We start from the raw sequence: 26118 nt of genomic DNA, 5'->3' as shown, positions 1-26118 counted from the left end.
ACATGAATCACTGGACATCGATTCCAGGTGTGGCTGACTGGAAAAGTAGAAATACTTTATGAAGAATAAATAATACATAAATACTGGTAAAATGCTCTTAAAATCATAGAATGGTTTGGGTTAGAAGGGACTCTAAATATCATCTGCTTGCCATCCCCCTGCCATGGGGATGGACATCTTCCACAGGCAGGGACACCTTTCACTAGATGGGGTTGCTCACAGTCCTGTCCAACCTGGCCATGTGTTACATGAATGTGAAGCATATTCAGAAAATAGCTGACATTATCGAAGGGACAGCTTAGCATTTCTCAATGACTGAACTGAGATTTGAGGAGCTTGTAAAATTTTCATGAGGATTCTTCCAAATTTTTATAGATGTACTGCTGAACCCAATTTTGACCACCCTCTAAGTGCATGTGTGTGAACTTCATGTATTTAGGTACAGTGATCACAGAAAAAAAAAAGGGAAGAAACATCTGAAAACTCACTGCACAAAATTTAGCCCTAGATAAAGTCACCTTAAGAATTCAACATATGTGGCATTGTGTTAGAAAAGAAAACAGGAAAAAATAAATCAAAGAAAAACCCTACCGTTAACAACCCCAAACTGACAATTTCTACCAGAATTGTTCCTTATATTCTCTCCACGTTCCCCTTCAGGGAATGAACATACTTGAGGAATGTTTTTCTTGATTGACGATGACTGAATAGGTGTGATATAACTCAGAGTAAAAATAAAACAGGAAGAAGTTTTCAGTGATCAAAAGCCACATATGTTAACAAATAGAAGTGGTCTTTGACAATTCATGCATCTGAAGTCAGAATGCTGAAGGAAGATTTTCATACATAGGGGTACAATGTAGTGGCAAGCTAAGTCAGTGGGCATTCTTGAAGTGATATTGTGTAGGAGGCAAAGTTAACTAATAGCATAGAGGAACTAGACTTACTATAAAATATTTAAAGGACTGATGAGGCAAACACAAAAACAAAATTTTGGGAAAATAACCTTGTGTCTAATAGAGTGAGTTTCATTCTTTCAGTCCTTTTTGGAACATAAGCAACATTAAATTACTATTGCTTTCAAAAGTCATGTCATTTAAGAGAAATTAACAATTAAATCATAATAATTAATCAAGTCTCAGTAGGTTGGTATTAAAAACTTATCAGATATATTCCACAGTCATTTTAGATAATTTGGGTCTATTCTACTTATGAAATTATAGATTTGAACTAAAAATAAAATTATTCTCCTGCTTTCAGTTTCATGAAACCATTTGCATTCCCTCACCTCTTGATAGCAAAGAAAACCTCTCACTGCTCAGCATAACAAAAGCTGTCCTTACCTTCCCATCCATTATGGTAACGACATCAGGCAAACCACCAATGACTTTACCACGATCTAGGGGTTAAAGAAAAATATGGTATTCATATGAAGTTTAGACCTCAAAACTACTCATTTCTTAATGATTTTGGAGTCATGACTCATAGCTTTTTTTCTGCCTTTTTTTTAAATCTTTAAAAAAAAAACCAATTTTTGTGATATTCTGGGAGGGGTTTAATATGTTGCATAGTCAGTCCCTTTAGATTTTTTTGGCCAAGATTTTGCTACAGCATTCTAAACTGATACACATAACAACCTTGAAGGTACAGCTGAGCTTGACAGTTTATGTTTTGGGCCCAGAGCAAAGTAAGGAGGGTGCTTTTAGCATCTTAGTGGTATCCAAAGTCCAAGAAAAATTTGTTCTGCCACAGACTTTGTGGGCAGAAGCATCATGTCACCACCAGGGAATTGATATAATTTCCAGTACTCCTACAGTCCCTAACTGTAATGAGCTTCCCCACAGTCTGGGCCTCAGCAAGCAGTGCAGAACAGGCAGCAGCAGGCAATTTTTTACTTAATAGATAGATCCCAATATTCAGTATTCTCAGAAGCTTTCAGACTCAACACCTCCTTGTATGACACACAATTCACATTTCACCAAATCTCTGCAGACACAAGAAGATACAGCAGAGGCTTGCAAAATATGTGAAGTGTTTAGTGCATTTCCATCTCAATTAAAGACAATTAAATCCACAAATTACTATTGTTATTGCAATATATTGTGCTAACACAGAATTTCTGCAGCCACAGAACTCAGTAAGTTATGGCAGCATATCATGATGAATGCTTTAAAAAGAACACTAGATCACATTGTAAAACACCTATGATAAAATGTAAAATAAACTTACTCTTCTCAGCAAAAGCAGCTGCCCTAAAGTTGTTGAGAAAAAAAGAGAAACATATAATGTTATTGATGAAATTAATAATAAAATATATTTTGACACAGCTGACACTGATGGTACGGCATTAAAATACAAAAGATGCAGCACTTACTTGAGTCGCTGGAACTCTTCATATGCTTCATCAAAAGCTGTAACCAAACAATTGAGAGAGTTTTCTGTCATGAACATAACTTGCATTGGGGCTCAATAAACATTTAAACACATTCCCATGCTAAAATCCCTTTTAAAACCTGTACAGTGTCACACAGTAGCACAATTAGAAACCAGACCCTTGAAAACTAATGCAGCTGGTGTTGAAAACAGATACAAGACTATAAAGATAATAACAGTTACAAAACTTGCCTATGACTGGTTTTGATCAAAGACTCACTGTTTTTCTAGTAATTCTTCTATTTCCAATAAAATCTGCATAATCTATGAAAAGGCACAACAAATCTGATCTTATAAATATACCTTGCCCAGACAGATCAAGTGTGCGTTTGAAGGTTTCCTTGCCACCAAAGATTTCAAAGGTGTAGTTCCCCTTATCCTTTTCAGTGGGTTCAGTTATCTGCAACCAGGCAACATCTTCTCCACCTCCAATCTTCATCTTTTCACCAGAAGAAATCTTAGATTCCCTGGGGGGTAAAAAAAAAAGGTTTGTAGAGATGAATTTGAGTCTTTTCCTGTATGTTGTCCATAGGAAACCATCTATAAAAAAGTCACAAATGATAACATTTGTATTCCTAAGCTATAGATAGATTGCAACTAATTTTTACAGAATACTCTTTGCTTCCGGGAGGGAGTATCTAACACTTTGAAAATATTAGCTTGAGTTTTCATTTCTAAGATTCATCTGTTCACCCTTTTCTCATTCTCCTACCCTCCTCACACAGAGCTAAGGAAGGAAAGATGTATTTCATTAACTTCAAAAATCAATTTTAAAAAGGTTTGTGTAAAATTACTCTTGCACCAAGTTAAAGTACATTTTTGGTTTTTAAAAAAACAAGAAAAAATTTATTAACTGTAGATAAGTAATAAAAACTTTTTAAAAAACAATGACATTAGCTTGACTTATCATCACTTCCTAGTTAAGGAAAAAGGAAATGCTCTGCAGATTCAGATCAAGTGGTCTCCTTGTCCAGAGTCTGTCAGGAACAGAGGAAATAGAAGAAGCTATTTAATGAGAGCATATAAACCACACCATTTTCAATGGCTCAAGGAGAACTTTCTTCTTTCACTCATTACCTACTGAAATACTTTCCATTCTTCCTCCCCAAGCATCTTGAGCTGGAATTTTTTATAAATTAGGTCAGTTTTAGCTTTTTCTTGATCACTCATTTTATTTGACTACACAGAAGTGATTTGACTTCATAGCTAGAATTATTTTGATGGTGAAAAGGTATTTTTACCATTTTCCTTTCTTTAAGACAACTTCATTGAGTTAAGCCTACCAAATTAGATTTCTGGATAGAAATGGCTACATATTAGAAAATATTACATATAAAGTTTCTCACCATGCCCTGAGTAGATGATGAATACTAGGTCTAGGACTTGTATTGTATTTCATGCTATGCAGGATAGTGGATAATTAAATGCTAATGAGAAATTTACATGGTGGGAAAAAAAATTAAAATAATGGGTTGTGTAGCATTTTAATTTTTCCAGGAAAAAAAATTTGCTATAATTCCATTTAAAGGAGATTGGAAGTTGGGACAGATGGATTGGTCATTTGGTTGGTTGGTTTTGGTCTTTTACCTTTAACAGCTCTGATTATAGTCATTGCATTCATGTAAGAATTGAAATTTTATTCTTTAAGAATCTCTGTTCAATGATCTTCAAGACAATCAAAGTGTAAGACATTATAAAATCTCAAATAATCAGGGGGTTCTCTATGTAAATGTAAATGCAAATGTAAATGTCAATGCAAATGTAAATGTAAATGTAAATGTAAATGTAAATAATATAAATATACTATTTACAATAAATTTCCATTTTAGCCATGTAGCATTCTTTACTTTTATACTTCTATGAAATGGATAGCAAAATAGCCTGTCACTTTTAAAACTCAAGCAGATACAGTAAAAGGCAGAAGCAAATGTTTTTTCTTTTCCTTGTCATCACACTCATATCACTATTATGAAAGAAGAAGAACTTTTAAATACATAGTCTGAGATATAAATACAGTTGCACAGCCTTGCAGAAGTGTTCTTGAGCTCCCTGAATGTGATAATTGATGCCTTGATTGTGTTCCTGTCTTCACAGAAAGCATTGCAAATCTAGGACAGCACATTGATAAGCCAGACTATTCCTGTCTGAGTCAGACCAGTTCACTGAAGAATGTGGAAGGTGAAACTTCTTGAAATGTTTTAAAATCCTTTCAAATATTAACTGCAGTTTCAAACAACTGAGGGCTTGATATAACAAAACATTTGAACACATATTTACCTGTAAATAGATTATTTGACTGTCTCCAAAGTCAAAGATTAATGTAACATGAGAGTGGAAAACTATTAGCAGCTTTAAAGCTCATTTTCAGCCATAATCTCAGCTCTGGGGATTATTCTCAAGGTATCCTGTGCCCATTGAATATCTTTTCAAAGAAGATTATCAAAATTAAAATATTTTTGGTTACTTAAGACTGTATCAGTTTGGAAAAAAATAATTCTAATACAACCTTTTATTAAACTGTGAGTGCAGATCCTTGGTAATCACCTAGAACTGGATGAGAGTTTCATGCACTTTAGAGAAAGGGCAGCCTTGAATCAGAAACTTTGCCCAAATATTTTGCTATCTTTTAACCAGTCAGATAATACAATAGAAGACAAACAGCCCTGTGTTGAATAAGAGAACACAATACAGTAAATTCCTTTTTACTGTCTGTTACAACCCTCCTGAGGGTGCTGGACGAGCCTTTTAATATTTCTTTTATCTTATGTACTTTCCATGTTGAAAGAGAATATATTGTTCTGGAACGAGAAATTCATTATTGTATTCCAATTCATAAATTAATGCCATGGAATAGTAAATATTAAATTGTAAAGACAGCATTTTTTCTCAAATAAAATTGAAAAAATATTCTCATCTACCTGTGGCTCCAGCTGACTTTCATTTCTTCATTGTAGTATTTCAAGAAACACTGGAGCCTTATTCCTTCCTCAGTGCAAAGAATCTTCAGTGGAGAGGCTGACTTACCTAGATTAAACAGAGAATATGTGGATCAAATAAGAGAGACAGTGGAATGAACAGGAAATGGAGAAGTGGATTATTTGTGCTGTCTGGACAAAAGAAAATTCAAGACCTGGGTCATGATTTTCAAGTATCACAATTGCCATACCTCTCAGGGAGCATCTGCTGATTTATATCAGGTGAAATTTCAGTGTAAGTTTATGAGTTTATTGCCATATACAAGCATCATGACTGGCAAGATCCATTGTTAAATAATAATCTAATCATGTAATTTCCATGAAAGAGTAGTATAATGATTCTATTTGCATAAAAATTTTATTCTTGTGAAAACCCTATTCTTTTAGGGGAAAGAACAGCTTCTCACTGGGAACAGATTCAGAACCTCCTTCTCTCTATATCAAGGTTCACTTACTGATGGAAAGTAGGAAGAAAATTATTGCTGCAATAATTTCACAGTATCTAAACCAAACAAGCCAGGTGGAATAATACTTTATTCCCTTTTAATAGTGACAATTAGCAAGGTCAAAACTGCCTGTTCAGAAAATTATTAATGCCCATAATAATATACCATTGGGACTCTCAGTGATTTCCCACTTAAAATAAAAGTTTTCTGTCTCAGCCTCACGTGACTTCAAAATAAAAAACTACACAAAAATTTAAGACAGCATTTACTTACCACTCATTCCACTCAATGCTAGCATGATATCATCATAAACTGCAGAGAGAAAGAAAAAAAAAAGGAAGAAAATGTACCATCAAATTTCAATCAGAATATATCTTCTTTTATGTTCAGTTTAATTAAAGCAATATGGGAAATCTTCACATCCTTAAGCAAAGAAAAGCATTAAATTGCAACAGGTGTAAAAGAGAAATTGGAAACTGTCTGTGTACAGCATATGAATTCTGTGCTATGTCACTCAGTATCTCAGCCTTTTGTGGAGTCAGCTGTCTGGTGCCAAATCTTTGTCTCTCTCCCTTAGGCCAGCAAAAAGAAAAAAAGTCATTAAAACTGAATAGTTCACATTCAAAGGAGAGTGCAAGTTAAAAAAAATTTATCTCATTCTTGGCAAAAACAGTTTCACCTTCTCACTGTAGGGTGGCATTTGACAGAAATGAAGTCCTTTAATAGCAAGTGAAATACAGCAGGTATCATACCAAGCTTTTGAAATATCACAGAGCTGATGGGTTTGCAGCAGGAGAGAACCCCAGAGACAAGGGCATGAGAGTGAGAGACCCTTTCATAGCAGAAGAATCATATTGAATGACACCGTGTGAGATGAAAGGAAAGAACCACCATAGTCTAAAGAATGTATAGCCAAGTCTGAAGGATGCTTACTCCACGCTGGTGAATTTTTATGAAAATAGTAGACAGAGAAACGTGTGAAGTTCAGAAAATACTACATATATATTTGTTCTGTATTGATTTGTATGTGCACATTTTTGTCTCAGCTAAAGAAATCATGATACAGTTCCATAATTTTTTGCAATCTCCAGTATGCTTCTACTGACACCTTGATATAAAGACATGAATTGCTTATTATATATATCTTACATTACAGGTGTCTGAGAAGGTAGGGTTATGTTAACCATACTGTCTGAATGAGGCTGGAGGGTTTTTTTTCTGAGAAAATAATGGGCAGAATTTATGCAAAAGAAAAACACCTGAGAGACTATCAATTGATAATACAGCCTTCTGCAATAAATCACAGCTTAAAGCTTCAGCTTGATACTCATCTTTTCCTCTTGTTACAGATACTTCCTCCATCTGCTGAAAAGGAATGTTAAGATTTCTGTTAAATCTTTTAACAGAAAACAGTTACTGTTTTTTACTGTAATTAACAGTTAATTTTTTAACACATCTTTCTCCTCCTATTAGGAGCTGGGCAAAAAATATTCATTATTTAGGACAAATGTCTACATGTGGTTGGGATGAATGCAGATTCACTTTGGCCTGTTTGGTGTGACCTAAGGAAATATATCCAGGGAAGCACTCTTCACCAAAGTTAAGTAAAATTCACTCATGTTGGCAACAGATCAGTGTTTGTTATGCACACAGAATATTGTGAATTGGAAGTGACCTACAAGAATCTTGAAGCCCAAGTCTTAGGTGAATAGCCCATACAGGGATCAAACCCACCACCTTGGCATTATTAGAATTATGCTTTAACTAACTGAGATCATCTCAGGGTCAAAGTAAACAGACATTTTTAAGTGGAAAAATATTAAAAGTAAACAGAATTGCTGTATCTCACCGTGATGTCTGATATTATACAAAACCTTTTCTAAATATCTATCATGCATCTATTTTAGATTATAGTCTCTTATTTGCATTTCACTTCATTTGAATGTCAGTAGATACTGAGCTTGAAGTAACTTGCCCCATAGAATAAGCAGTCTTCCCTGCTCCTGCTTGACTGCTCTTTTTATCCTTTATGTTTCAAGGCTAACTCCACCATTTAGGAGAGCCATTTTCTGGTTTAATAGGGCAGTTTTCATGGGTTTGCAGGTTGACATTTTCAAAGCTGCCTGGACCCACAGAATTAGATACTGTGAATTCTCTAAACAGGCATTTCACTGTACATTTCAAGGTGTACAACACAGTTTGCCATACCTGGAGTACAGTCACTGGGAGCCCTGACCATATGAGGGAGACCTGCTGAACCTTTTGCTTATTCCAGTGGTCAGGATACACACACACAAATCCATAGACTAAGGGAATATCTGTGTATATATCAAAGGGCAGGAAGGGAGGAGGTGACTAATGAGAATATACTGCAAAGTTGGGACCTGAGTGTGACATAAATAGTATAGAATAAGGGACAGAAATTGTACTGGTTTTGGCTGGAATAGAGTTAATTTTCTTCATAGCAGCTTTACAGTGCTGTGTTTCGGATTTGTGACTAAACTAGTGTTGGTAACACAGGGAGGCTTTAGCTATTCCTGAGAAGTGCTTGTGCAATGTGGAAATCTTTTATTTCTTCTCCTCACCAAGAGGAGGCTGAGGGTTCACAAAAAGTCAGGAGAAGACACAGCCAAGAACAGTTGACCCCAAGTGACCCAAAAGACATTTCATACAATATGGTATCATACCCAGTATAAAAAGCTCAGGGAAGAAGGAGAAAGTGAGGAGCATTTAAAGTCATGGTGTTTATCTACCCAAGTCACTGTTACATGTGATGGAACTCAGCTTTACGAGAGTGGCTGATCACCTACCTGCCCATGGGAAACAGTGAATGAATTCTTTGTTTTGCTTTGCTTGTATGCACAGCTTTTCTCTACCTATTAAACCATCTTTAGCTCAACCCAGGATTTTTTATCTTTTCTTCTTCCAATTCTCTCCCCCATCTCACTGAAAGAGAGTGAGCAAGAGGCTGTGTGGGGCTGAGATGCCAGCTGACAGTAACCCACAGAACAGTTTTATAATCTAGAATCAAAAGCACACTCGGTCCCCACTGAGAGCACCACATGAACAAAGCACTTTGTTGCTTAGGGTTTTTTGTAGATATTAAAGCTTAACAAACCTGAGAGAGAGTGCTCTCCCATTAAATGGACTGTCTGTCTGGTTAGAAACATACTTCATCTCCTGCCTGTCAAAATGCTTGAGATTAATCACAAAAATGCCCAGTATGTATCACCCCTCCTAAAGTGCTGATCTGCAGTTCAGGTCTCTATAACATAAGAGAAATGAAATTCAAAGAATGCTAAAAATACATGCAAATTTGCCATTTGCAAGGACAGATCTTTGACACCTCTGGAGAACATGTGGAGATCATTATTTCATTACAGTAGATTGAATGTTACCTTTTCCTGATAATTCAAGAGAAGATACATCATGACCTCTATCATCTGATAGTGTCGCCTTATAAACTCCTTCATCTTTGCGAGACAGCTGCAAGGAAAACACAAGATATTTACTGACAAACTTGATAATACTGCATAGTACTCAATTTGCTCAACACCTGCACAATTTTCTAAATAGAACAACAGAAATTCTACTGTCTTCTGGATAAATAAACTTACCAGAGAGGAGATGGAAGCTATGAACTGCTGTTTCGTACTTTTTAAAATGGAGATGCATTTAGTTCTTAAGCCTAAAACTTATTCTGATTTCAGTTCAATTTCCTCTAGAAACCATGAGGTTTTTTGACTTGTTCCAAAAAGACAGGATTGATCTTGGTCAGTAGAAATTACAAGCACTGTAGTAAGATATAACAAGGCATAACTGCAACCTACACAAACTTTAGAAATCTAATTTTTCTTCAACAAAAATGATTACTTTTTGAATTCTGTAAATCATAACAGCAAATCTATATCCTGTAACATCAGCTCCTTCATGCTGCTTGCATTCAAGCAGCAACTGTAGTCAAATTATAACTATTCTAAATAATTAATTCAGAGTTTATATTCTGAAATCTATCACAGGGATATTGCGTTAAAGGCAGTAAGGATTTTTAGGTTTTCTGGGTTTGTTTTAATTTCTTTTAAAACCTGAAGGAAAATATACAAAGATTTATATACAGATTGGAGATGACTTAATGCTTAGACTTATACAAATCCAGAAGCACATAAACCGTAGCAGAAATATCATAAAATTTAATGACAAGCAACAAGAGCGATCCAAGACAAGTAGAAACCACCCTCCCCAAGAAAGTCTACTCAAGAAAAATGAAGTAAGTCAGTATCCTCTTTCAAGGGAAATGAAGGAAGGAAATTAGAAGAATATGAAGGCAATAAATAAACTATTTAGATGTAATGCACATTACTGAAAGCAGAAAATCCCATTCTGGTAGGTTTTGCCACTTCACAAAGGCAGCAACTATGCAAGTTAAGGTTTCAGATAGAAGTTGGGTTATTGGGTTATCATGTTTGCATAAAGATAAATCTTAAGAAGCCATAAGCTTCAAACTTATTTATTTTAGGCAATAAAACTGAAACACTGTTAAAAATGAGGTGCTTGAACAAGTTGAAAAATTAAGGAGTAATAATAAAGAATGAGGTACAGGCCACCCAAGGACTCTGAAGCAGCTTAAGCATGAACTCTGAGCTGATTAAAAAAACAGATACTTTTTGCTAGCAATAGTTATTCACCAGCTAATTGAAGAGTAGAAAATATGTCTTTTCTTAAAACTGTTCATGAAAATCATGATAGCTGGCTTGCTGCTTTGTGTGGCAAATCTGCAGTGTGTCAAGCAGAAGCTGTCATTTGTAACCAGCAGGCGATACAGTACCTTGGGAATACTGAGGTGACATTCTCCCTTCTGAAGATCAGGCAGCTCCTCAACATCCACCCCAGAACCATCCTTATACCACTTAAAATCAGTCTCCTTCTTTGTGTTTGCAACCTGTACAACAGAAAAGGCACATAAGCCTAGCTATGTCCTGAGGAAATGTACTGCACTGTGGGAAGCCACACAGGTACTTTCAACATATGAAACCATTTTTTTTATAACACATGTCAAATAAAGCTAAGTAAAAAACCAATTTCAACCAAGTCCTACTAAGCAAGTCTTAGTCCTACAGTGTTTCTTTGCAGCACAGTATACAGGTTACAACTTCACAGCCCTGTAAAATCCTTAAAGAAAATCCTGGCAATCTCTTCCCTTAAATGGTTTTCCATCCTTGCTCTGTGCTTTTAGTTTGTCTAGAGATAGCTGTGGAAGAAGTATCTTTCAAATTAGAGCTTCTGAACTCTCCTTTATCTTTTTGTGTTTGCCCTGTGACTCCAGAGAGTTGTAACATAGAACTTAGGCCCTATCTTAGTCTTTGGCCAATTTGGAGATTTATCCCAGCTACCTAAGCAATGTCTCCTGTGGATAAGTTGCAGGAAGCAACTGAAATCACTATTCTGAAAGCATCCAAGACTTCAAAATTGTGACCTGCACCAAAAATCCTTTTTTATTTTACCTTCTACATTGAGTCCTATGGGACAGACAAAGACCTGAAGAATCTTACAAATTGCAGTCTCTCCCAACAAAAGTGGGCTTAACAACATAGTGCATATGCAGAGCAGTTGTTTGAAAGCAAGAATTTTGCTGTAGTAGCAGCCATTCATTGAAACAATACTTAAATAGACTACAGATTGTCTATTTAAGTACTGTTCTAATTTTGAAATAAAAAATGCATATTGGATACACTTGAAGTATTGCTGGATAAACTACCTCAAACTGTGAATTCAAGAAAGCTAAAAGTGCAGGTCTTTTTAGAAACCCCATATATTTTAACCCTCACTTTCAAAAACACTGTTGTTTATTTGACATCACTATCCCCATACCCTTCTAAAAGTCATAAAAGTGCAATGGTATTTTCATGTGTAGCCTGAATTCCCAGTCATTGCAGCTTTGGTAGAAAGACAGAGCTGGAAAGATATTTCTCAGTCCCCAGGCAGTTATTTTAAAAAGGCTCCTTAAAGAAAAGGCAAAAAACGGAACAAATGACTAGAGGGCAGCCAGGAACTTAATACAGGTCTGCAATAGTTTTCAAGTGGCTTGCTTGAAGGAAAAAAACATGCACCAATTTCTAACCCTTTTACATTAGAGAAGTCATTTCATAAAGGAACAGCTCTATGAAAGCTCTCTGTAAAGGTGACAAATAAGAGGGTCTTCTATACTCATTCCTAGCCATCTCTATCAGACATGCTCAAATTAATCACATCTATTCTTGCTTAATAGCCAGCATGGTTGCTATGGATCTCTGGCAGTATTTGAGATCACCACCTGGCCCAAAGCAATGACTTGCTGAAGAAAAGTGAGCAGCATTTTACATTTACCAGTAACTACAAAGTGGCTGTTCCTGTAGTCCTATGACATGAGTGGCAATTTTATTTGAACAAAGCCCGAAGGAACAAGCCTTTAATGCTTTTCAACAATTTTTCATCAAAGACTGTTAGCACTCAATCTGACAATAAATAGACTGAGTTTCAGACACATGCAATTTGCAGTAATGAAGTTATTTCATGTTGGCATTTACTATGAAATGTTATGTTTTTCACTGTTTAGCCACACACCAAAAATCTTGCTTTTAACAGACACAGTAATAAGGGCCAAATAAGGGCCAAAGTTGTGCAAGAGCAAGTAGTTTCTGAATGTTCTGAAATTCAGAATTACTAGAAGTAAAATGACAGTAGTTGCTAGCATATGAAGAAAAACACAAAACAAAAACCAAAAAGCAAACACCATCAAATTATCTTTCAAATGGACAGCTGTGTTCCACTGACATTGAGGGGCTACAATACCAAGAACTTGGTCATCAATCCCAGTTAATTCAGAATTAAATACTAAGTCAATCCAAAGTCAGGTCCAATCATATAGAAAATAAGGAATATGTGAGGTAATATTTGGCATACTCTTTTACAACACCATCCATATTTTTACATAATTTCTGTTATGGGCCTGGATCATACAGTCAGCCCCTTGTCCTACGCAGGCTTCCAGTTGACATGATTTCCTGGCTTCCCTGTGCCATGCAATGGCTTTTAAAATAGCCAAGGTAAAATGCCCTCTCTTACAGATACTTCCTTCATATTATGCCAGGCTCTTAATAGGCAAAAACTCCCTTGACAATATTTTTGCAGAGGTGCTGTAAACAGTGCCTGGAAGAGACCTGGGTCCAGTATTATGATAGGCCTGAGATGGCAGAGATTATTCCTTGATTGTTTTTATTACCACAGAAATAGCATGGAGTGGCCACACTTCTGGCTTGTTTGTCAGGTGTCTGGAGTTTGAAGGACAAACCCAGGCTTTGTTTTTCAAACTCTTCCTGTGTATAAATACAAGTTAAACATCCATAAACAACAGTTCCATGTGAACCTAACAGCCAGTCACATACTAACAGTAACAAACATTATAAGGTCAATATCATAGTTAAAATGATAAGTGTACAAGCAGCCCACATCCTAGATTTCATTTACATAAAATGTTCTGACCTTGTGAACAAAAAGCACACTGGTGAAAAGCAAATAATCAGATGCTCAGCCTTTCACAGCTTCAGTGCTATAAACAGGCTTGACAGTCAATGAAAGAAGGATAATTTCAGATTAATTTGTAGAGAATTAACACTAGCATAACTGGTTCAGCAACATTTAATTCCCCATGCGAATGAAAGCATAAGCAGGGTTCATGCCTGAGGCACATGCATGTGGAGATTATAAAGCAGTCCAGCAAAGGTACTGTGTTAACTAATGAGTGTTGAGCCCTAAAGTGTGAGCACATGGAATGGCAGCTTCAGTACCAGGTCAGTTCTGCTGGGAATTGAGGTTAAGGGTGTCCTAGTTAATGAGTAGGAAAAAAAAAAGAAATCTCACAAATGTGCATGCAAATTGCTCATAAAGAATGATTCAAGTTAGTCTAATTATAAGTCAAAAGTTTTTCAAAAGAAGAGGAGAAAATTGATACAAAATAATCCATACTAGAGGAAAAGAGAATGAAGAAGAGTTTGATGCCTGAATTCAATTTACTTAGTTTTTCAGACCTCTAATTAGTCACTCTAGAAGAGCAAAACAAATGAAAATTTATCTGTTCAGAAAGGCATTTAAAGATGTTAATAGCAGAAGGTACACTGAAATCAATACACATTATCATTACTTAAGATTCAAAAGTCATTAGCCAAAAATAATTTAAAAATCATCTTTTATAACCTTAGTTCTAGAAGTCTTTGTAGCACATTTGATTACAGCTGATTAAATAACAGACTCTTTATTAGAGAAATAAGAAAACAGTAAAGAAAGATTTTGACCTCTGGCTTTTTTTAGCCATTTTTAAGGAAGAAGAAAAGGGATACATCTTAAGGGACATGTATTTTGTGTAAATTATTCTTATGGCTCATAATGTTTATAAACAATTGGACCACCTAATAATACATTTAGAAATTTCCTATAATTTTTTTTGTTTTCATTAACACTACTGCTAAAGAATAGTAAGTCAGAAATTTTCATATTCAAATTTTCCAAATAATAAAAAATAGTTTTCATATGAAAGTTTCGGTTTTAAAGGTATCTAAGTAATTTTTTACATTTTTTCTACCTCAAGTCTTTCTCAACATATTCTAAAAACTAATTCCAAGTATATTTCCTTACCTTACAAGAAAGTAAAACTTCACATTCCTCTGTAACGTTCCAATACAAAAACTCTGAGAAGTGGGGACCTAAGAAACAAAACAGTCTTAAAGCAATGTTGTAGAATGAAGAGTAGCAGGAAAAACAGTGAAAGAAAGAAAAAAAGATGACAATTTCAACATCCTTACACAAGAACAAGAGGGAACACCTGAATTACCCATGCACTAGAAGGAAAATCCTGCAAGTTGTTATCATAATTACCCAGCATCTACATTACAGCCTAGGAACATGAATCTCATCTCTGAATCTGTATGAATCGAGTAATTTTCCAAAATATAAAATGGTGAGTGAGAAAAATTACTTTATTGAATATCTTTCTGTCAAATTGCCAACTAAGCAGAGGAAAGAAACAAAGTAGCTACAAACAAGCATCCAAATAATGTATTTAATGCAAAAACAACACAACAAACATTGTTTGCCCAAATAATGTAAAGCTTAAAAACATGTTAAATATTACAGGCAGAACAGAAAATATTCCTTTTCCCCATGAAGGTCCCAAACTACAAAGAAATACATCCTGATGAAAATTTGCTGACACACATGCCTTTTTTAAATTATTGTGTTTACTTGTCTCAATAAATGTACATGTCTTTGTGATGGCAGGATCAGGGGCCTTAATTCTGATACCCAAACCTGGGAAGTTGGAAAGTCCAAGACTTTGACTTAAATAATTCAGTATTGAAAGATTTTTTCAGCTTATGCTGTAAGTGGTATTATTTCTTTCCTAAATCAATTTTAAGCAGCCTTCAAAAAATAGAATTACATTCCTTCTGTATAAAATCTTACTAAGATTATATTTAGGAAATACTGAAGGTATTTAGGAAAAAAAGTTTTAAATTATTATTGTTACTTTCATCTGGAAAGCCATCTGCTTACAAGTGAAATTTACAAACTAGAGCTCAAGTTCAAATTTTCAAGGATTTCACAGGGATAGAATTCTGAATTAGATATCCAACTGGAATTTTCTCATTCAGCTGCAAGCAATATTGATAACGAGTATGTAATAAACTCTACAACTGTACAGCAACTATGCAACAAATATACATTTAGTTCCTGGAATTTTGCCTCAATTGAAACGATTGGGTCAAGCTTTTAATCTTCCTTATCTGGCACTACTTGTCTGTCTACTCTTCTGTCAATTATATTGAGCAGACAACTTGTATGCTTAAACTAAATGTAATTAAATGTTTTGTTGGACTGGAGCCTACAGTAGGCACACTTCTCATGAATATTGAGCAAAGATAACCTCTTGTGAGAAGTCATTTTTTCTCTGCTTAGTGAAGGTTCTGTCACAAATTGACAGTGTTGGAAAATAAGATCCACCAGGGTTTCAAGTGTCTCCTAAGATTGAACAATATCTTCTAATAAAGAACGGAAGCTGTAAGGGTTTAGCATTCCCCAGGGATGAATCATCAGCTGCAAACCAGGCCTGAAGTCACCAATCTGCTCCATCTTACCTTGTTTTCTGAGATATTCCTTTCGTTGGAGCTCAGACTCGGCCAATACTCCCTTGAATGCTAAATTTTAGAAGAGGTGAATGAAATATGAGTTAGTCACAAAATTACTCCAAGAATAATTGAAGTTCACTTTGTCATCAAAGTTTCAGTACTTCAGTGTTTCAGTGAACATACCATCTCCAATGAGAACTAATGAAGACTGGTTTTTGGCCTTTCCATCCTGAATCTGTACTGTGTAGGTACCTTCATTGTCAATTGTAAATTTTTCCATCACCATTTCTATAATGCCATTTGAACGGTCACAATTTATTTTATGCCTCTGAAATAAACAAATAAGTACTTTAGCATAGTGCAAATTACTTATGATTCCTATTGAATAAATTATGAGTTATATTCCTTCCCCCACAGTCAACCTCTTTCATCTCCTTTTAATTGTAAACTAAGAGAAGAAAACTTTGCTTTTATTTACTCTTGTGCAAAAGGATGCCAGTGGTGACAGAAACCTCTGTGTGCAGCTGCATTGGGAATCCTCAAGTCATCATAATATAGCTGGTTTGTGTTTGAAAACAATTGTTTATGGCACTGTGCATATTTGAAGAGCCTAACAGCCAGCCTTTAGCTGCATTACAGCTTACAGTTAAACAAGGGAGTTTGCTAGGCAGAAGGATTATTCCTTGCAGAGTCCAGAAACAACTGGAAATATCAAATATGGATCTTCAAATAAGATCACACCAAATCTAAAAGGTCATCCCTACCAAATATCTGAGACATATATAGCAGTCAATAGTGTATCTTATTTTCTCATAGGAAAAAATTATTTTCTTATTTAATGTTAGGTGTAATTTTCAAAGCACACTTTAAGCAAACAACCATGAGAAAAGTAACTTGTGCAAAGTCCACAGAGTTTCTGGGACCCAAAAGGGATTGACCAAATCCAGCAAAAGAGAGGTATAATTCTCTCAGGACATATAGTTACTCGCTTAAGTGTTCGCAGAATACACACAACATCAAGTATTGACTTGAATTCAAAGTCAAATATGCTTTTCACTGTTTGTGTCCTTTATGTGTTTGCTTTTTATTAAATATTCCAGAAAGATAAATTATTGGCAAGCATCATCATGGAAACAGAAAATTACAAGCTAGTATTGCACAACCTTTGCAGAATATGGCTTTAGAATTTTCAGGTAGTGTTTTAGATACAACCATGTTTTACTTATATCCTCTTTTATTCAGTGAGTTACAACTATGAAGACAATGTCCCCAGCTGACAGTGATGTTTTTTGAATCTCAACTAACAAACACCTAAAGCTACGCAAAGATAGCCCATAGAAGTTTCTTGGTGAATACTTATAAGTAAACAATGTGGCCAAGGGTATTACACACTAACTTCCAGTCACGATTGCACAGAACAGTAAATGTCACTATCTAGGAGTTATATGCAGTGAATTACTATACACCCTGTTACTTTTAAATTTACTATACATACTGTTAAAAGGAGACATGATATCTTACAAATAGAATCCTTTGATAAACCTCTTTATTGGTCTCCAAAAGTAAAAAATGGTACTAAAGTAAGGGATAGATAAAGTTTGAGGAAGGAGAAGAAAGAAGAAATGTTAAAAAAGCTAGTAAAAATGCCAATTATTAAGGTCTCTAGAATCTTATTGAAATGGAAGAACCTCTAAGTCCACTAAGATCCAAAAATAGTAGGAATGACCCCACAGATATATCTGCTTTAGCTTTGAGGAATGCATCTTGGCCAGCCTCAAAAACAGACTCACTGTTGTATGGATAACAAGTCTGGAAGAACAGTGTCACACAGTCAAGGTATTTAGCATTCAGTGCTGGCATTTTCAAATATCAAATATTTTAAATCTTAATGGAGGTAATGGGGTAATGGAAGAGTGATGAAAAAGAAAATATGTGGAATTGACAAAGCAGTCAGCTAACGCATTGATCAGAATAATAATTTTTTAAGGGATATGCATGTTAACTTGGATACAGGATTTCCCATACATACTGCAAAGAAAGATACAATGTCAAAGAATGACAAGATAAAATTAATCGGAAAACTAAGTACAAAATCTACTTGTGTTAGAGTTCATCTGTGAGAGTTACGGTGATAGGTGAGGGAGGTTAAAAAGAGCATTAATAAACTTACCTAAACTATCAATAAGTTCTAATTTCAATGTGCAAAAGTAAAACTCTTGCTTACAGCCTCTTCCCCTTAGAGGTCAAGGCATTTACTTCAAGAGTTCCCTGGCAGAACATTAAATTAAATTTTGCCAGAAGCAGAAAATTAAAAAAAAAAAAAAGCAAGATGTATGTTTTAATCTCATTCTTTATGACACTTTTCTTTTTATTCTCTAGTTTTGTTTTAAAAAATATTAAAATATTAAAATAAAATGTGAGTAAATGGGGCTCAATTCATTCAATTTTAAGCTTATTTTGAAATCTTACCAAAAATCTCCCTGTTAGGACCTAGCAGGAAAAATTTATCACTTTAGCCAATGTCATGAATCAGGCCCCAATTCCCCAGCATAATGGTCTATTGAACATGTTCAGTGACTGTAGCCCAGTCTCCAGACAGGTTTTAGAGTGCAATTAGGCTTCTAACTATTGCCATTATGCAGCAAGATGAAGTTCAATGATTTTATGGGCATCATAAATATTAGGCTTTTATGTGACTTTCCACAAAAATATCATCTGTCTCCAAACATAAATGTCACCTGTGGGCTACTAATTAAAGAGGTGAAATAATGCAGCTTCATTTCAAGACTTTTTCTGATGTCAACACTTCCAGAACATATGCAAACTAAAAATAGCTCATTCTGTCTCACAAACATTGCCAAACCAAAGTATTGTCATTTCAATACATCCTAGGCACAAATATTCAGGTTTTCAGTGCTATGGTTTATTACTTCTTAAAGAAAGATAAACAGATAATTATTTTACTCAGAAATATTTCTTCTTCCACTCGTCAATATGTAATTAAAGTAAATGCTCTTTGCCTTTCTATGGTATAAAAATGCTGATAAAGCTTCTCTGACCCAAACCAGGATTTGCATTCTCAGGAATGAACCAAATCTTTCAAACAGCTGTAATGAAGATGAAGTCTTCACAGGAAAGTATTTCCAGTGCTGGGCTTATGGCCTGTAGATGAACCATGTACGTGCCCTGCAAAGGCATGACCTTACTTTCTTCTCAGCCCATCCTTTTTATGCCCCTTTATATGAGAGGTCTTCCTAGAGCTATAAAAATGTGGGAAGCTGGTGGCCTACCCTCTCATCTCTATGTAGCTGCTCAATGCACAGTTTCTACTCCAAAATTTAAAAAACAAAATAGAAAGTGATAGCATATAAAATTTTTAAGTCTATGAAGGCTGCTGCATTGTCAAGTGCCTCCCACATTATACATAAAACTATTAATATCAGCCTCAGAAAGTCTTTGGGAGCAGCATGTCTTGTTGGTTTGAAATCCAAAACTGAAGCAGCCATTTTCTTGAGCTATTTTTCTAAAATATTTGTGCTTAACACTGGTCTGTGTGTAAACTCTCCTTATGAATAGACAGAGTCCAACTCTTTTTCCAGTATGAATAGGCTCACTCTGCAACAAGAATTCTACACTGAAAAAAATATTTGAGTTATAGATTGGCCTTCTTTTCAGGTATTATCACACCTTAATAACATGACATTAAGAAGCTATGGGATCCAGGGAACTACAGGCCTGTCAGCCTGACCTCAGTGCCAGGGAATATAAAGAGGTGGCTACATCTTGAGAGACACCAAGCACAGGAAGACTAGGGGATGAGTCTAGTCTTCAGCCAGGACAGACTCGCGAAAGGCAAGTCCTGCTTTACTGACCTGATAACCTTCAGTGACAAGGTGACCCACTTAGTGGATGAAGGAAGGGCTGCGGATGTTGCCTACTGGGAATTAAGCCAAGACTTTGATACTGTTTCCCACAGCTTTCTCCTGGAGAAACTGGCTGCTCATAGCTTGGATACAAGCAGTAGCTCCTGGCTGGATGGCCAAGGGCAAAGTGGTGGTGAATGGAGTTAAATCCAGCTGGTAGATATCACAAATTATGTTCTCCAGGGCTCAGCAGTGGGGTCAGTTCTGTTTGATATTGTTTCATATTTAATAACGATCTAGAGAAAAGGATCAAGTTGAGTGGGAGTGTTGATCTGCTGGAAGGCAGGAAGACTCTACAGAGATATCTCAACAAGTTGAATAGGTGGCTCAAGACCAATTGGATGAGGTTCAACAAAGCCAAGTGCCAGGTTCTGCCCTTGGGTCAAAATAAGGCCTGGGGAGGAATTGCTGGAAAGTGGCCCAGTAGGAAAGGACCTGGAGGGGCTGGTCAACAGCTGGTTGAGCATGAGCCATCAGCATGTGACCAGGAGGTCAAGAAGGCCAGGGGCATCCTGTCCTGTATCAGCAACAGGGTGGCCAGCAGCACCACAGCAGGGATTGTACTCAGCACTGGGGAGGCCACATCTCAAATCCTGTGCTCAGTTCTGGGCTCATCACTGCAAGACAGACATTGAGGTGCTGGAGTGTGCCAGAGGACAGCAGAGTTGGTGAAGGGTTGGGAGCACAAGTCCTGTGAGAAGCATTTGGGGGAGGTGGGGTTGTTTAGCCTAGAGAAACAGAGGCTCAGGGGAGACCATTAATGTTCTCTACAACTGCATGAAGGAGGCTGTACCCAGGTTGAGATCAGTCCTTTCTCCCAAGTAACAAGCAATAGGACAAGAAGAAAAGGCCTCAAGTTGCATCAAGGGAGTTTAGATTGGATATTGGGAAAAATTTCTTAACTGAAAGAAGAAGGCTGCCCAGGGAAGTGGTTGGGTCACCATCACTGGAGGTATTTAAAAGGCAAGTAGATGTGGCATTTAGGGACATGGTTTAGTAGTGGACTTGGCAGTGTCATGTTAACTGTTGGATTCCATAATCTTAAAGGTCTTTTCCAACTTAAATAACTCTATGATTCTGTGATAACAATAGAAACCTGCAGGTTTCTTAAACAAAATCACTTGCACACAGTACTCATTATATACTTACATCACTGTTTTCGACTTCTTTATCATTAATGACAAATCTGAAAGTAGAATCTGGAGATAAGCTTTCAGCCTGAATCCAGAAACGAACTTCTCCTTTATCAAGAACCTCATAAGCTAACTCTGATTTCAGTGGTATTGCTACAAAAAGAAAATAATCAAAAATCAGTAGTTCATGAAACCTTGTGAGAAATAGGAATATCATAGTAAATACTAGCAATTCCCTATTATTTATGGATTTCTGGGTATAAAAATAAACACAGGGAAAAGTCCACTAATGCAGTCTTTGGCTGATTTTTAAATTAATTTCTCAAAGGGAGAAGAGAATGTACATCTTACTGTTTGTACATTGTGTAAAGATTTTGCTAGTAACAATCTATAATGTATTGTCAAAGTTAAACTTGAGACATTTAGGAACGATGATCTTATTTGATGTCAATTAATATTCTTCTAAAGAAAGTAAAAGATGAGGAAGCAATGTGTTCCATGCTCAGTGAAACTGCCATGAAAAATGAAGTTGCCATTGTCTCAGGAAGAATCTTTCTGGAACTCCAGTCATTAGTATGTAATTACATTCCTTCTGGAAGTGTCTAATAGATTCAGATCTTCAACTTACTTGGATTCTTTATTTCATAGCTTAATGCCATCAAACGTTCAAGCTCTGAAAATAAGAAAAATGTTCACGTTTTAATTTATTCCAAAAAATATAGACAGCAAATGGGTGTCGATGGAAATAAATATCAGCATCAGCAAAGTTATCTCCTTGAAGCTTGTATATGAATACACAACTCTTTAAAAAACAACTAAAGAAAAAGATTTAGGAAACTTAACTTCTTATACATGGATTTAGCAAATGTTCCTACTGCATGCATTTTAGTACACATTCTCTTATGCAAGGGAATCTAAACAAAGGCCAAAAACTATTTTATACTTTAAAAATAGCAATATAAAAGGAAGATTGGAAACCACAGCTTCTAAGCAGTGTATAAGGTTCCTTTATGCCCTGACTTTCTTTCTCAGACTGCTCCTGAAAATTTGGTTTTATTGTGTCAGGAAAAAAAATTGAGTGCAGGTTAGTCTGAAATCAGTACAGAAAGTTTTAGTTAATGCACCAAATCCTCATGAAGGCTGTGTGAGAGTCTTGAATTTAGCTTTTTAGATTTTCATACTAATCCTATTTATCATAGTCATTACCAATAAAGATTTGGAAAATTAACATTACTGTCAATTCCAAATTTGCAGATAATGTAAAGACCAGAGAAAATTAGCATGGATTTATGACATCATAGAGGATTTAGCAAAATCACAGGAGAAGTTATAGCTTTTGAGAGAGTAAATGGGCAGTAAAATTAGGGTTTTCCGTGTTAAGATGAAAAATCTGATACTTGTGCAGGGATCCAGTGTAAACAAAATTGTAATTTTCAGTGATATATGATCAGAAAAGACTTAGGGGAAGTATGGGATGGGAAACAGCTTCAGTGCTTTATTAAAAAAAATTAAAATTCAAAGCTAGAGCAGATGATGACAAGATCTACAGAAAGATTTCAGAGTGATGCTTCAAAACTTAGCTAAAGGGCAGTGCTCATGATAATGGCTCATAAGTCTTCCATGTCCTGGAGAACTTTTTTTTCCCCTTGAACATGGATTTCTTCTCAACACCTATTTGGAAAGGGTGGTTTGACATGTTTCTTACTGTGATTCCTTAAATGGCTTAGAGAGTTGAGAAGCAGAGGGATTTTAATACTTGGGGAACTGGGCAGAGCAATTACAGCTGAGAACTGGGAAAGCAGCAAATTTTTATCTTTGTTTTTTATGTCAGCATTTCTCAATGATAGAACAAAGTGAGACTGAAGCAAATTAATTGTGAATCCAATGGAAAAAAAATAGGTACAATGAAATAAAGCAAAACTAATAGATATGCAAGCTTAATGATAATTTGACCCAATAATTTAGACCTTGTTAAAGCATCACCATTTTTCTCACTTATTTCCTGCATCTCAGTTATGAGAAACTGCATCTAGAGCCTCAAGCACAACTGAAAGTATAAGGGATATTTACAAACATCATTATAATCCCAGCATAACGAAGACAATTCTAATTTGCCATATTTTTTATCTTTATCTAGAAAATGTTGCCTGAAGATACCCCAACTTTCATTATTATGATAATCAGAAAAATAAGTAATCACACAAAGCCTGTTGAGGGTTCTTTTTTGTTTTTCTTTAATGCATAGGAAATAATGTGAGAGTTGTAGGGTTCTATTCTGTTTTTTCCTGGGGCAATTTTTAGTGCAGTTGAGGTGATATAGTGAAGAGAGATTTGAAATTGTAAGGACCTTACCTTGATCATCCATAACAAAGCTGGAGGAAATCCCATCTGTGTCACTAACTGAGATAGAGTAAGTTCCCAAGTCTGATTTATCAGGATTTTTGAAGTACAGCTTAGAACTAAAAACACCAATTAAAAATAATACCATTAGCTGTGTATCACAATTTTAACATGACTTACTGATTTCCTTTGGTAGATTGGCATGACTTACTGATTTCCTTCTGTTTCAATCTTAAACTTATGAGAATCATCAATCTCCTCATAAGATTTACCCCATGCAAAATGAGATGCATCTGTTGCTTCTTTGCAGTCAAAAGCCAGGTAAATATTACCCTCATCATCCACACCTGAATAGATCTCTTTTGTTCCTGAAAAATAGGAATCAACTCTTATGTCAAGGCTGCATTTTCCTGCCAAGGTGCAATTCATAAATTACTAAAACCCAGATTTTTTGTCCTAAAAGATACTGATTTTATTAGCAGATCTGAAAGCAGGTTTATGTCATATGCTGGCTCAGCATTACATGCTATTAAGTTTCTTACTCTACATGCAAGAAATGAATGATAATATTAATAAATGCTTATTGAGAAATAAATGACTAAGATATAACTGAATATGAGAAGACATGAATGTTAAACCAATTTTATTATCATTCCTGAAGTTTTAATAATGTGTTTCACAACAAATAGCACCTCTGTTAGAATAAAAACCAGAACAATTGATTATCAAATAACTCCTGAACTAAGTAAAGGAAAAAAATTCTAATCGCTGTCTCCATATCCACATGATTGAAGTTTTAAGGCTAAGAGATTCTTAATTCTTTAAATACTTATATGTGATATAATATCAAATTAGGTTGATGAAATGCAATTCCAATCATTTTAGAAACAGAGGAGATTAAACAGTTCATTTTACCTGGCCGTTCCTCAACAAGCACTGGTTCAGATATTTCAGATGACTTGCCTACCCCAGCATCATTCACTGCACGAACTTTGAAAACATAGGTATGACCCTCATGTAAATCAGTGACCTTAAACAAGATAAAGGGCAAAGCCAATTTAAAAAAACAACCTCAACTATTTTGTTTACTCATATGAAGATATTAGCAGAAGCTGAAGTTCAAATGCATATCTTTTTTATACTCAATCAGAACTTCTAGTACTCAGTTTTATATTAATATTATTCAATGAAAACATTACCTTAAAGTAGCGCTTTGAAGTAGGTTTCTCATTAGCAGTGATCCAGTCTTCTGTATCCACTTCTTTATAGTCCACTAAATACCCAGTAATAGGGCTTTTGCCTTCATACACAGGAGCTTTCCACAGAAGAACTAGTGATGTATTTCTAACTTCACATATCATGAGATCATAGGCAGGACCTAAAATATTTCAGATATTGGAAATTCACTTCAACATAATAAAGTTTTGCAAGCTGCTCCAGTAAAGGCTGAAATGTATCACTATAATTTTGATTGTATCTGCTTTCAAAAATCTCATCCTTTACAATACACTTGGTACAGGTGATATTTAGGCCATTTCCCCCTCATGGCTATGTACAGCAATACCTGCCTCAATCAGTGAGTGACATTAGTATTCTGAAGCATACTTGCTTAGCTAGATCTCAGTAACTCTATTTTAAGGTTAAGCTAATCATGTGGAAAATCCATGCAGTTTAAGATTTTCCAACAAGAAAGAGAGGCTTCTTGTCTATTATTTAACTCACCAGCCTCACATCAAAGTTTCTTCACTGAGCCTGATTCAGGTTCATAATTTAACATCAGGTTTTTTACCTTTTCATTACTATACATGAGCCATGATCTTTCAAAGTAATCCCAAATCCAGTGGCACCAAGGGACTTTGGATCAGACTTCTTGTTCCCTGACATAAGAATTTTTATTGTGAAGTGGACAGCTGAGAGGAACTTCTCAGGATGAATGATATCTGTTAGAAGAAATATTTAAACCAAAAATATCCTGATACTCTACAAATAAGTGAGAGCTTATGTTTGCAACTACCAGGTTATGTTCCTACTATACTTTCCTTCTCCTTCACCTACCTGTTGAAGTGCCATTCAGTCTAACTAATAGCAGTTATTTTTACTATACTCTTGATATTTATTTACACTAGCAAATAAATAAAAATGTAAAGGCATAATTATATAAGTTTCCTACCATGGTCAAGTTATATTGCTTTTTTCTTGTGCTTAAGATCTAGAAAGCTGAAGATTTAAGAATTAACTTGAGACTTAAGGATTTCCTCAGTTTTCAAGATACTAATTTTCCCTACAACACATCTTACCATTTAAAATAATCACAAAAAAAGGAATAGAAAGCCTTACAAATAAATCTAATTGCCATTCCAGCCTACATGATTTTAACCAATGATGAATGAACATAAAATTTGTAAAGGACGAAATTCAGCAAATACATTGGGGGAAAGAAAAAAAATTAGAAAAGTTTTTCTCCAAAGTGGATAAACACATTTCAGAAAATAAACATATTAAATACCTGTTTCAGACCTTATAAGGATAAATATTAGTTTTCTCATGGAAAGAATGCCATTTTCAAGGAACCTAAAGTATTCCCTCAGAGTTCTTTAAAAATCCCAATCTGAATGTCCATATATCCACAAATAATTAAAAATACATTGACAAATGGACCTGGTAGAAATCTAGAGAGTAGAAGGAAAAGTGTAATGAAGTATATTCTATTCTGA

At 35.4% G+C, this 26118-nt stretch overlaps 1 protein-coding gene across 1 annotated transcript in view; it reads right to left on the bottom strand.

Annotated features, from left to right (window-relative positions):
* MYOM2 (myomesin 2) overlaps positions 1-26118 on the bottom strand; it is a 76242-nt gene that overhangs the window by 1532 nt on the left and 48592 nt on the right. The window contains exons 21-37 of the mRNA XM_058020130.1: positions 24604-24782; positions 24320-24434; positions 23616-23772; positions 23417-23523; positions 21693-21737; positions 21081-21217; positions 16192-16336; positions 16018-16077; positions 14522-14589; positions 10680-10793; positions 9253-9340; positions 6128-6166; positions 5352-5457; positions 2737-2900; positions 2375-2411; positions 2230-2252; positions 1344-1399 (exon numbers count right to left, since the gene is read on the bottom strand). Coding sequence (XP_057876113.1) covers positions 1344-1399; positions 2230-2252; positions 2375-2411; positions 2737-2900; positions 5352-5457; positions 6128-6166; positions 9253-9340; positions 10680-10793; positions 14522-14589; positions 16018-16077; positions 16192-16336; positions 21081-21217; positions 21693-21737; positions 23417-23523; positions 23616-23772; positions 24320-24434; positions 24604-24782 — 1640 coding nt within the window. The remainder of the gene's footprint in view (positions 1-1343; positions 1400-2229; positions 2253-2374; positions 2412-2736; positions 2901-5351; positions 5458-6127; positions 6167-9252; positions 9341-10679; positions 10794-14521; positions 14590-16017; positions 16078-16191; positions 16337-21080; positions 21218-21692; positions 21738-23416; positions 23524-23615; positions 23773-24319; positions 24435-24603; positions 24783-26118) is intronic.

Source organism: Melospiza georgiana, chromosome 3 (genome assembly GCF_028018845.1).
Source record: "Melospiza georgiana isolate bMelGeo1 chromosome 3, bMelGeo1.pri, whole genome shotgun sequence".
NCBI classification, from domain to species: Eukaryota; Metazoa; Chordata; class Aves; order Passeriformes; family Passerellidae; genus Melospiza; species Melospiza georgiana.
The sequence above is the reverse complement of the archived record's forward strand: the minus strand, read 5'-3'. Positions and strand labels throughout refer to the sequence as shown.